This window comes from Crocuta crocuta, unplaced genomic scaffold (assembly GCF_008692635.1).
Source record: "Crocuta crocuta isolate KB4526 unplaced genomic scaffold, BGI_CrCroc_1.0 scaffold3, whole genome shotgun sequence".
NCBI classification, from domain to species: Eukaryota; Metazoa; Chordata; class Mammalia; order Carnivora; family Hyaenidae; genus Crocuta; species Crocuta crocuta.
The window spans coordinates 15,001,125-15,014,285 of record NW_027529934.1 but is presented as its reverse complement, the minus strand read 5'-3'; the positions used below and the strand labels follow the sequence as shown (position 1 = coordinate 15,014,285).

The 13,161-nt window shown below is 45.5% G+C and overlaps 1 protein-coding gene across 1 annotated transcript in view; it reads right to left on the bottom strand.

Annotated features, from left to right (window-relative positions):
- Positions 1–626: 626 nt before the first annotated feature.
- ASTN1 (astrotactin 1) overlaps positions 627–13,161 on the bottom strand; it is a 191,608-nt gene continuing 179,073 nt past the window's right edge. The window contains exons 22-23 of the mRNA XM_077763092.1: positions 8,569–8,752; positions 627–4,540 (exon numbers count right to left, since the gene is read on the bottom strand). Of these exons, the coding sequence (XP_077619218.1) occupies positions 4,303–4,540; positions 8,569–8,752 (422 nt within the window). The 3' untranslated portion in view covers positions 627–4,302. The remainder of the gene's footprint in view (positions 4,541–8,568; positions 8,753–13,161) is intronic.

Here is a 13,161-nt window from a genome sequence, read left to right as displayed (position 1 = left end):
CCTACTAAGTGTGCAATAGCTTCATATCTGTTTATTGCAGATAATGGGTGGCAGCAGACAGAATATCTATTTAAAGTTACATGGTAGAGAGAAAAAAGTGAGTGCTTGGGTTGACCACCATGAAGCAAATCATACTGCTATCCTATCCCAAATGCCTCTACAGAGTATAAGACACAAAAGTGTCAGGGAAGGCCTCTTGCAACATTGCCTTAAATGCCCAAAGATAAGTTTTAGTGACTCCCACCATCCTGTACTTCTGTCTCATGGTTCTCTGTCTCATGGTAATGATGGGCTCAATGCCCGACTTTCCCCATAAAATGCCAGGCTCTTTGATGAAGATGAAGCTTGTCCCATTCAGCAGCGTACCCTCGGCATCAGACACCGTGTGTGAAAGACAGCAATAAATATGTCTCATTGGCTAATCATGTGGATGGTGATAGAAAAGATGAGAATCACTACTACATAACATGTTTATAATTTGCTGTGAGATGTTTAACTTTTTGTTTTAGTTAGGATGTTGGGCTGTAAGGCATCTAAGGTGTAACATTGGAAACTGGAACACTTCCCCTGTGGGTCCCACCAGATCGCTCTGATTATTGAAAGACACAAGGTAACATCCACACACCTGACACTTACTAATAGCTTTGTTTATTATTTAGTTGATTATTCCATTTTTTATAACCGTACAATAATTCTCTTTTAAACAATACTGTTATACCTGAAGTTGGTCACATGATATCCATTCTTCCTTCTAGGGTAGTCAGGTGGGTTTTTGCCACACTCAGTTTTTTAATAGAACATCTGAATATCAAGAAGTGTGCTTAACTAAAAATAATGAATGGACTGAACTCCATGGAAGATGATTGCATACTCAGTTCGAGGTCTAATGCTATTATGGCGGGTCATGTGTGTGTAAGAGGAAATGCTAGGGTCTCATGAGCCCAGAGCTGGGGGAGCATTGGTGGGTGTAAGTGACTCTCTAAGACTGTTTGGCAGCTTGGACATTTGAGGTTTAATACTGGTCCAGTACCACCACCCTTTTTAGTCAGGATAGTTTCCTCCAGACAGGCTTTGGGAAAGGTCATCAGGGCGTGATCAACAGTGTCTTCCCAGGAGCCCAAATCCTGCAGTTAAATCCTCAGAGGAGCTTAGAATCCTGCCCCACTCATATTGGCCTTACTTGTAACTTGAAAGTAGTTGGGGCCCAGCCACAGAGGTTGCATGTCTAGTGTGTGTGTAATGTATGTGGATAGTGCATGTGTGTGTGTGATGTAGGTGTATACAATGTGTGTATAGTGTATGTGTATATAATGTGTGTATGTGTGTGTATAGTGCATATGTCCATATAGTGTATGTGTACAGAGTGTGTGTGTATGGTCTATGTATACAGTGTGTGTATGTATACGATGTGTGTATTATATATGGAGAATTTGTGTATTGTGTGTGTATAATACATGTGTGTGTGATGTATACATGTTGAGTATGTGTATAGTATATGTGTATATAATGTGTGTGCAATGTGTGTGTATAGTGTAGGTGTATATAATGTGTATATATAGTATATATGTATAGTGTGTATATATATGATGTGTGTGTTAGGTATATGTATGTGTACTGGATGTGTAATGCACGTATGTGTGATGTATATGTGTTGAGTGTATGTATGTATATCTAATGTGTGTATAATGTGTGTATACATATACTTTTTGCATATAGTGTATGTGTATAGTGTGTTATGTGTGTATAATGCATGTGTGTGTGCTATATGTAGGTCTAGTGTGTGTGTATAATGTATGTGTCTACAGTGTGTATGCATAATGTATGTGATAATGTGTGTGTTGTGTTATCATGCATGTGTGTGTGATGTATGGATGTATGGTATGTGCGTGGTGTGTGCATGTGGAAGTGTGCGTGCAAGCACATGTACCGCGAGGAGGGCCCAAGGAGACACTGAAGAAGGAAGAGAATCATGGAGAAGGAAGGGATGAAGGGAGAAGGGTGGACCCAAGAGGAAGAAGATAAATCGGATGAAAAGCTAGAGGGACCTGGGGGAGGAGGGAGGGAGATTGGGAGAGAATGAGCCTCCTTTATTTTAATAAACAAGAGGGCTCCGAGAAGGGTGACCCTGACACCTCTCTCTGTCCTCCCTCCTCAGCCCATTGGCCCACAGGGGCAGGAAGCCAGAGCAGCCTTGGCAGCCCCCACCATGCTGCACAGACCCCGTGTTCTGGGCAGACTTGAATAGAGGGGGTAAGACAGCCTGTCCCCTCAGTCTCCCCCGCCGGTGGGGGGCCAGCTGCCTATGGCACTATCCTCCCTGGTGGTGGATAAGAGACAAATCTTTCAGTCCATTTATGGGAAGACACTGGGCAGGGCGTGAGGCCACCAGAGGCTGCAGCCTCACCCCAGGCCCCGCCGCCAGGCCCCAGGGGAAAGCTCACGCCGCAGACCTTGTGATCCCTAAGGGTGCTCCAGCGGCCGAGTTCAGGTGCACCGTGGGCACATCTGTCCCACGCAGGCATGGAAGGGCGAAAGTGCTTTGTGCAGGTCCCTGTGGAGCTTGGAGAGGGGACAGCTGCATGCCACAGGCAGACTGGCCCTGGGCTAAAGGCATCCGAGGACTCCAGGGTCCACCAGCCTGAATTCCTATCGGGTTTGGGCAGTGGGAAAGGAGGCATTCAGGGCAAGCCGCCTAACCTCTCTGTGCCTGGGGTTCCTCATCACTGAAATAGGGCGAGAAGAGCACCTCCTTGGTGGTGGGGGCGGGAAGTTGTCCTGAAGATTCGATGATGTGTTAAGTGCTCAGAACAGCCTCTGGCCCACGGGAAGCACTCCATGAATGGGAACTGTCATTACTATTTAGAAAAAAATCAGTAGAGTTCAATATAGGTCCTACATCTCTTTCCTGACCTTTCTCTTGTGTTTCCAAATGAGGAGCCTTGGTCAAAGGCAGGGTGACTGGAAGTGTGTGTTGAGGCCTCTGAGGTGTGTGGGGACAGCTAAGGCCATTGCTAGGCCACATGGCCCTCAAAGCTCTTGCTGAGAGGCTGGGCTTCCTGTTAGCTGGGCCACTACTTATATCTGTGGCAATAACACTAGGGTCAGGGGGCAGAGCCAAGGGCCCGGCCCCTACTTGCCTACACAGAACCTCGGCTGCTCCTGGCAGCTAGATGGGAGGTGAAAACCGTGGTACTGTCCTGTGCATGGCCATCCAGAGAAAGGATCTCTAAAGCTAGCAACATAATTAAGCAAATTTAGCAAGGGAGAAATGGACATTAGTTTTTTGAGGGGATCAGTAAGAGCTTTAGTTTGCTGAAACACTGACATGGAGGTATCAGGCCTTCGTGGACCAGAGCAGGTGTTGGCCATGCCTTCTCTGTCCAGGGTTAAGTGACTCGGACACTAAAGGGAATCCAGGTGTGTGACGTACATTGGTAGTCTGGATAAGTTTGTCCTGAAGACACAGCAGGTTTTTTTTTAGAATAATCAACTCTACTTCTGTTCTAGAATATGACTGCTAATGAGTCTCCCAGGTAGACTGTTTTGACAGGTAGCATTTTGTAGCCTCTTAAAGATCATATTGTTTGGAGAGGAGGCAAAGATCCACGAGAGGGAGATTTCCTTCCAATCCTGTCTTAAAACGGGTGAGGACCTAAAAAATCCCAAAGGCTTGCGGGGTCCCGTGTTGGAGACTCAGCTCACCAGGGAGGTGTGAAACAAGCAACGGGAAGGTGTAGGGGAAAACCATGAGCCCCGCACAGAGGCTGCCCTCCCAATTTTCCTGTTGTGTTTGTGAGCAGAGCTTAGGCTCCCAGAGTGAGATGCTTCCTGAGGAAAGTGTGGGGCTGGGGCCTAAGGGCAGTCTAGCAACTCTCTGACCTCCTCTCTGTCCCCAGCTAACGGACTCAGGGACTCAGCAAGCACAGGGTGCCTCGACCTGATAGACCTTTCATGGGAAGCACAGCAGAACTCTTGAGCATTTTGATGAACCTCTTGGAAAACAAAAAGTAAATGAAACAAATCAACTGTGAAACAAGCCCCAAAGTAACCCCCTGCGGAGAAATGGCACTGCTCGAAGCTGCCGACTGGCGGCTCTACCGACCATGCAGATGGAGAAGGTCATAACCAAAGAAGTTCTACCGGGAGCAAGGATCAGTTTCTCCCTGGTTTAGATATTGCCTCTCCCTGGTTTAGAGGTTTTAATGTTCCATTAAAAAATATTAAAAATCCACAAACCAACCCAGATGTTCCTCTCCTCTCTCCTGCTTCCTTTTGGCAGCCACACCATCTGGCATCATGGTGCTAGATGTCTTTGCTGTCCCCATAGTCGTTGTAAGGGACGCTCAGGGTCTGTTCCTCACACGTCTTCCTGAGGTCCCGGTTGAGCTCTGACCAGTCAAGTCCGTAGGGCTTGATCTCGCTGTAGCGGCAGGCCAGGTACTTAAGGGAGCCACGTCGCAAGCTTATCTTGGGTTCTTGAAGGAGGCCATTGCACCAACTGCTGAGGTCCCCCAGCTGAGAAAGGATGAGGCCAGCTTTCCTATGGATCAAGCATGGAAGATACTTATATTAGAAAGAAGAGAAGGCAGGGAAGGGCAAACAGCCACTTAAATTAGTGTGAGACTTTATTATATCTTTTAAAGACTTATTTATTTTTGAAAAAGTATGAGTGGGGAATGGACAGAGAAAGAGGGGGACAGAGGATCTGAAGCGGGCTCCATGCAGACAGCAGTGAGCCCAATGCGGGGCTTGAACTCAGGAACCGCGAGATCTTGACCTAAGCTGAAGTCGGACTCTCAATCGACTGAGCCACCCAGTGAGACTTTTAAACTCTAAGACAGCAGAGCCTAGTGTGTTCTGCTTACTGTTCTATTATGAGCACTTAGAACAGGGGTCTTTGATAAATACCTGTCAAGCAACGGGACAGATGGACAGATGGGTGGATGGATGGATGGATCAAAGAACAGTCTGGCTGTGCAAAGTGGGACAGGCACCAAAATAAAGAGAGAAACAAAATGCCGTAAGGAAAAATAAAGAAGGGAAAGTAACTGATATTTTAGTGGGGATTTATGCCCTTTTAAAATCAAAGAGTTGGCAGTTTTGAAAGACAAATCAAATCAATTTTCTTTACAGCCAGCAATTTACCATCATTAAATGACAAATAATGCATTTGAGTGAATATTTCCCTTTTCCAGGCTATTTCAGAGCTAAGCAGAAACAGCTGATATATCGAACTTCGGAGGCTATCAAATGTAGCAAATTATGCCTGTATGGAGGTAGTGACAGTGAACTAAGGGTGAAGACAGCAATGCTCTCAGGGCACACTGACGCAGGGCCATTCTTGGGGGACATGCAGACTCACAGTGGCACACGTGACCTAATTAGCCTTCAGGTGAGCTCGCGCTCCATTCCGCCTTCTCCCTTGGAAGGCCAGGAGGCCAAGGCCATTGTGCCCCAATCAAGAGAGGGAGGAACAGGAGGGGATGAGGGGGCACCTGAGCTGATGCAGATCCCTGGGAGAGAGAGAAAGGAGCAGAGGAGAGTGAGGCTGCCCCAAGTTCACACACACTGGAGCGCAGTCATCCCTCTGGGCCAAGACTAGAGTCTGGGGGGCCTCTGCATGCAGCCTCAGGAAGCAGGCTGTCCCATAATCCCTCTCACTGGAGCACACCCTTCTTGCCAGGGACTGCTTACAGTGTCAGAGAGAGGGGCTGCCTGACAGCCAGCTGTCAGACTCACTGCCTCTCTGGACCCTCAGCAGTGACAGAGCAATGCTTCCCTCACTCAGCTGTGTTCCTCTCGTTCTTCAAAGACCTAAGTGCTCAGAGACCCACGAAGTTTCTCACTTGAAAGAGCTCGTGGGAGGCTGTAAAATGTTCTGAAAAGCTCAGTGAACAGCACCCCCTTGCAGTATTTATCAGCTGCTAGGCTAACTTCCCATGTGAAGAAGCAACTCTTTTTTAATTCAATCAAAAATTCTTTCCAGAAGATGGACGTTTCTGCACTCCGTTCAGAATGACCTTTCAAAGAACAATAACCCCATTCGTTTCATTTCTCCCCTCCTGTCTGGCCGTGACCACCACAAGGGGTGATCTCACTGCGTTCCGGGGAGGCCATGCTGAGCAGCACAGAGATGATGCTGGAGGAGAGGTGTGAGGATTCAACAGCACAGTCAAGAGGCTGAGGGAGGGTGAGGTCATCAGAGGGCAGTGGCATTTTCTCCGACTTCAGTGGTGGGTCGGAGGAAGTCAAACACCCCGCCTGCTGCAGAAATAGGATCTTATGCAGACAGTCTCGCCTCTGCTTCTCAGCCTCTGCAGTTGGGCCAAACAAGCTTCCAAAAGTCGTCATCAACAGGGACTTTGGGGGCCCTGCATCTTAATCTACCCTACTACATGTCATTAGTTGTTGACAAATTTTTGGAAGGTGAAGGGAAGGATGAATGGGTTAGCATCCACTTAGGACATGGACACAGGAAAAGAAAGGATTCACTTAGCCTGTGGAGATTTTGTGGCTACTTTCATAGCTCACTTTAAAAAAAAATAGTAATTAATTTCAGTCTGCCCTTGATCATCTCAGAGCCTGTAGATTTCTTCTTTCTCAGCCCAATGCAACCAATGTTGTTCTCAAAGCATTTCAACCCTCAAGTCCATCTGGAGGCCTCTGTGAAGGTTAAGGGAATAGACTTAACTGCTCACAGGAAGTGTGCGGCCCTTTTCTAGTCATTCTTGCGATGAGCTCCAAAATGGGTCATTGCCTCTCAAGGCACAAGGCTTCTCCCTGAGACCCATGACATTGGAAAGTAAAACTTGATTTCCACAAGCTAATGAAATTGCACAATGCTTTCTAATATATAGCCTTGAGAAGCCAGCATCACACACGAAAGGTCTCCAGGGAGAAGAGTTTGGGAAGAGAATGTAGGTCAGCAGCACACCCCACTTTACAGGGGGATCTGCACTTCTTCCTCTGCTCCCTTTCTTTACTAACTAATTTTCCTTCTGACTCTTGAGTTACAAGAGAGAAATTTTAAAAGCAATCCTAATGCCCTTGGAAATCAAGATAATATATGCAATGTTAGTGCTATTCAAATTGTGACATTTATGTTCCCTAACCAAGAACTGTATATATACACTCAATAAATGTCAGGAGGGAGGAAAGGGAGGAGGAAGAGGGGGAGCAGAGAGAAGGGAGGGAGCAGAGCAAGAGAGGGCAGGGAGCTGGGGAGAGAGGCAGAGAGAGGGTATAATATTAGGTATAAGTAATAATAAGGGTAAGAGTAATAAGGTATAGACCAGAGAGAACATACCTTAATATGTATCTTCTCTCTAACCCAGGGTTTGCTTTTTACCAAAACAGAGACAAAACAAATGAAAAGCCCCTTGTATATTTCCCTCTGTGACAGAGCTGTGACATCTATTTGCCCAAGGACCACCAATCTTTATAAACTGCAGGAAATAATGTATGGAATGCAGACAAGATTCTTCCTAAACTTACACTTGAAATCATTGTATTTCAGAAGATAACTTCCTCCTTCTTTCAAAAGTAAGAATGTAGGAGGAAATGGCCTGAGTGTGTAATTTCAGGTCACAAGGAGCTTCCTCTGGTTTGGTCAGAGGTCAGGTGGATGGGACAACTTTTGGGTGATGCTTTCTTGCAGCCTGTTGGCAGGAGTACAAGAATTCTTCAAGTCTAGAGGATTCCATCTTGTTGATTGTCTTCATTTTCTTTCCTTTTTTTAAAAAAAAAAATAGTCCTTGCCCCCCTTTTTTTTCTTTATGAATTCCTAACTAATTCAAGGACATATAGGTACCAAACATTCCGTGTGAAAAACCTCTTACACTGAGTCTATTGGAAAATTCCAGTGCTTCCACTGAAATCTGTTTTTCTCAGAGTGGGAGTATATAGCCGTGATGTAGAAACAAAAGGAAGTTAGGATCTGTACACATTCTTCTCATTTCTCTCTTTCTAAGAATGTCATCTGCACTGTATAACATACAAGCAGTAGGTGCTGAGTATTGAAAAGTTGTAGCCTCAGGGCCAGTGGATTCTGGTAAAGACTATACTGTCCTAACTTTGGCCAAGAAAGATGTTAAGGTGGGTATTGGCTGCCACCACCACACTGTCTTTCAAAAGAATGTGCAGTTGAGTTGAAAATATGTCTGTATAATGCATATTGCATATACAAAGTTCATATGCAATAAATATGTCCTGCTAACCCCTTCAATAAAATTCCTAATTTTCTCTCACAGGATTAGGTTTCTGGCTCCTACTGTTTTTTAGCATTTGGAATGCAATGTCAGCGTGATAAAGAGGTGGGTAAAACAGGTCAAAGGCAAAGACTTTTTCAGAGTTCAGGAAATATATTCATGACTTGGCTACTTAAATACAGCTTATCCAAAACCAATCTATATGAACTGGGCTGTATAAAAGCATAGGGCTTCCTTCTCCAAGCACCTAAGCTCACCCAGGAAATCTCTGTGAATTCATGGATTCAGTACTATGGTGCAGGAGATACCAAATTTCAAAGAGCTGAGGTCTTTATGAGAGGCGATGAAGTTTACTACTTACCTGGGGCCCAATTCATCCTCACACCGCCAGGTGAATTCTCCAAAACTCTCATAGTGCTGGTTGTAGTGGTAGAGGACGCGGTGTAGGGTAGGAGAACCCAGATCCAGGAGGGTGTTATAGGCCGTTTGCTGCTCCTTCCCACTGGTATAGCCATTGAAGAGATTGTAGATCTTGTCTGCTATTTCTGAGGACAGCAAAGGTAAAGAAATAAGATTTTTAAATTTGTACACACACACACAACATATGTGTGTGCACATGTATGTAGATGTGCATATATACATATCCACCTCTGTGTGTGTGTGTGTGTGTGTGTGTGTGTGTGTGTGATGTTGCTTAACGAATACTGAGCCTGGAACCTGGAGACAGGGATTTGAAGAGTTCGCTTTACCTCTGCCCCATCGGTTGTAGCTCTCTTTTCTATAAAACGAAAACCTTCCAATGGAATATCGCTGAAGTCAATTTCCGTTAACATATTCTTTGTCTTTGCCCATGTTTCCTGAAAATACAGCGCCTGCCTGAGGCAAAAGACCTCAGATTAATACTATATTGGCAAGTGCAATCCCAGGAAAGCTGGGAGGAGGGAAGAAGAAAATGAGGCAAGAAAGGAGGCTGAGTGGCTCTAAGGGGGTGTGCTAAGGGAGCAGGCAGTATGTTTTGCAGGAGAGGATGCGTGAAGCTACTAGGTCCCCGCCGGTCCATCCGAGGAGGAGAAAGGAAGACTTTCTCCCCAGCTCCCATCCACGAATGGTCCGTGGGGACTTTTCACATTTGCCTTCATGAGGCACTAGCTCGCTCACACTTCTAGTCTGCATATGCTTGGGTACCAAGCAGGTCCTGCAAAAGCTACAGGGAATCCCTGGGCGGCAAGGGGCAGACATTTGGCTGGGGATGAAGTGAGGTAGTCAGGAGATGCCAGAGCAATGGGAAGAACGTGGAGCAGTGAGTAGTAGCAGTTTCTAAAGCAACAGAGCCCCACGGTTAGGACGGCAGGAATGCCGAGCCTTTACTAGGGCCGCCTGCCCAGACCCTATACGAAAACACACTTGCAGATCTGTGGGGACACAGAAATGGAATCCAGTACATCCTGCAGCTCCAAATGAGTAATCCCTAAGCTTAATTTAGAACTCTTATATTCTCCTCCAAGGCATACGTCGCTAAGACTGAACTTGGTGATGTGGCAAAGTGGCAATGAATTTGTATAGCCTTGGCATTTCTCCCATGGAGCCCCAGGCACTTTATCATTAAATGTTTTCATATTAAACCTGTCAGAAAGGAGATTAGTTCACATTTCCTTCCTAAACAGCTGGGAACTGAGATCTGGAGAGCAGAACTGTGTCTCAGATCCAATGTTCAATCTGTGGATGAAGAAACTAAGTCTACAGGTTTCTAAGCCAGAACTTTGCCCACTTGACCTCCTGTTGGCCAAAAGGCATGGCAAGCAGATTCCCTGTCAGAATTCCAAGTGAATTCAGGGATGCTGGTAATGACAAAGCCACTGTTGTAGGAGTTTTCTGGGTTGCAAGGAAGAAAACTTCCACCCCTACTCTGTACAGACATTGCAATGATTTTCTTACTTTTCTATTTTGCCCATCACCTATAAGGACAGATCTTCTTCCATGTCCTGAGCAGCTAGCACGGGGCCAAACAACATAGTAGTTAAAAAACATCTTAGCTAGAAGAATAGAATTCATGATCAGTGATATCTCTCCGTCCCTTTAGAAATCAACCACTGATGGCCAGCACCTTAACTGCATTAAAAATAACTTCAGTCCAGAAATCCATTTAGACAGTCAGGGTTTTTAAATTCTCAGGTTGTTAAAATAGGATCAAGAGATAAAGGGGACAGTTGAATAGAAAGAATTGTGGTACCCCCGTTACTTGTTAATGGCCTCTTGATTGTCAAGAGGTTTGCGTATATAAACTCCAATCCTCACACCACCACTGCAAGATGGATATGAATGTCCCTATCCTACATACGAGGACATTCAGAGAGAGAGACCAGGTCATCCACCCAAGGTCACAGAGCCAGTGTGTTCTGGAGTCAGGATTTAAAACCCTGTCTATCTTCTGCTGCTCTTTTGCACTAGTGCTCAGGAGATAAGAATGCTTCACCAATTTAAGATACAGGAGGCAGAGTCGTGGGGGATGCAAATCAGGGGTGACTGTTTCTAGTAGGGGTCTTGTCCTGGCTGGCCCATAGGTGCCGAGTGAGAGGGAGTCCCCAGGATGTATGCAGGGAGCCCATTGTTTCTGGAGCTGAGACAGACAGAAGCGGAGAGACTAGTCTAAGAGCTGTGTTGTTTGCAATGAGAGGAGGGGAGCGTGTACTGAGAGAAGAAAGGCCAGGGGAAGAAGAATGTGGGCGATCACACCAGAGCCCAGATAGAGAGGGCTGGGGTCCTTTTTGTTGATGCTTCTCTGTTCTTATTTCTGGTGATGGGAAATAGAAAGAGCATCTGAGGCCCCAGGCCCTGGTTATGACTGTCTCCACAGAGGAAGAGAGATGGCTGAGAAGGTGTTTGCGGGTGTATTTACTATTCTCATAGCACAACAGTAATAACTAACTAGAGAAGGCTGATGCTTTCCACCAGCAGCAGCACATATGCCTGAGGCCAGGTGGGACAGGCCCGGGTGCCACCATAAATCTCCTAAAACCAAGATAATCTAACTCCAGGGTGTGCTTGCAAGCCTGCATCAGTAAGTGCGAGGCTATATTCAGAAGGATCTCTATGCTGGGTTCCTAGCGCGTATTTCTGGTTCCTCCTAATTCCACGGAGAAAATTTAGAGGTATTATTTCATTAACTTTCATAGCATCTCAAGAAGTCACTAACTCAAAGAATGGAAAAGAATACAAGGTATTTTTAGTTATCATTTTATCCAGCTTTCAGCTTCACAGCAGTCATGGGTTGTCCAAAATAAGGATCTGTCTTTCCTCTCTTTAAAATGCACAGGGGAAAGGGGAAAATGGGTGATGGGTTTGGAGGAGGGCATTTTCTGGGATGAGCACTGGGTGTTATATGGAAACCAACTAGACAATAAACTATATTAAAAAAAACAAAAAGCAAAACAAAAAAATTAAAATTCACAGTGTTCAGGAATAGTTAAGCTGCAGGTGGGGAGATGGGTGGGAGTCTACAGACATAACCTCATCACAAAAAATGAAGCTGAGTTATTAGTAATTAAAAGGGAGACAGTACCTCTGAGGCAGCAGAGTAAATCAACAGGGCTGCGACTTAAGCCCTCAGACCCAGAGGATGGGTAAGACCTGGAACTATGGTATACAGCATCATATGAAGGTGGGCTCCATTACACTAGCTGTGTGGCTTTGGACAAGTTACTTAACCTATCTGGGTCTTAGTTTTCCTTTTCTGTTCAATGATGGTGAATAATATACACCTTCCAAGATTATTGGGAGACAAAGTGCTATTAAATGTAAAGTGTTTCTTCAGCACAATGTCTGGACACAGTAGGCAGACATGTATTCATCCATTCAAAAAAATTACCATGGACTTGATATTTTTTCAGGCACTCAGGCTACATCAGGGAGAAACTAACGGAGGTCCTCACCCTCGAAACACTTGCGGTCTAGTGGTAGGAGGCATTTGGATAAGAAACGGACATAACAAGTACAATAGAGTCTGTAAGGAAGTGGGAGAAAAGTCGAGCAGAAGAAAAGAATGGGGGAGAGTTGTGTGGAGCCCTGAGATTTTTAAACATGGTGGCCGTGAGAGGTCTCATTGAAAAGATGTCCCAGGAGTCAGGATCTGGAGGCCTTGGGAGGGGATGAGCTGCAGGGATATGTGGGGAAGAGCATGCCAGGGAGAGGCAAGGTAAGCATCGAGCTTGTCGGCTACAGGTGGGCAGCATGGGTAAAAGCAGCAAATAAGCTACCGTGTTTGGAGTAAGAGGGGTGAGAGTCAAATGACAGTGGATGTTATTTTATTAATATCATTTATTATGATGATTATTACTGGTTCTCCACTAGATCAAGCTTTCTCCAATGCTGTGACAGAGATACTAAAACACAGGAGTCCAAGAGACTGTGGGAAATAGTCTTATTTGAATAAGAGGGGGGATTCCTGGGACAGAAGTGAACTTTCTTATACCCCAGAAGTGGTTGCTCTTTTTTTTAACGTTTGGGGTTTTTTTNCTTTTTTTTTTTTTTTTTTTTTTGGAAAGAGAGAGAGACAGCATGAACACATGTACACAAGGGCATGAGAGCGGGGGAGGGCCAGAGGGGGACAGAGGATCAGAAGCGGGCTCTGTGCTGACAGCAGAGAACCTGATGTGGGACTTGAACTCACGAACCGCAAGATCATGACCTGAGCCAAAGTCAGACGCTTAATTCACTGAACCACCTGCTCTGTTTACTATGAAATAAGTAAGAATCCTGGAAGCATCCATACGTCCTAATGGCTTCCTTGCTACTATAAGGAAAGTTCCTTGAATGGAGGTCCTAAGTCACCACTGTCATTCGCCCCTGGGTCTGTCTGTCCCCACCATGAAGTAATTGGTCACAGAATTCTATATGAAAGCCTGAGGGTAATGAATCCCACCTGGATTCTATCTTTGTCCTTCTTGGTACTGTCTGC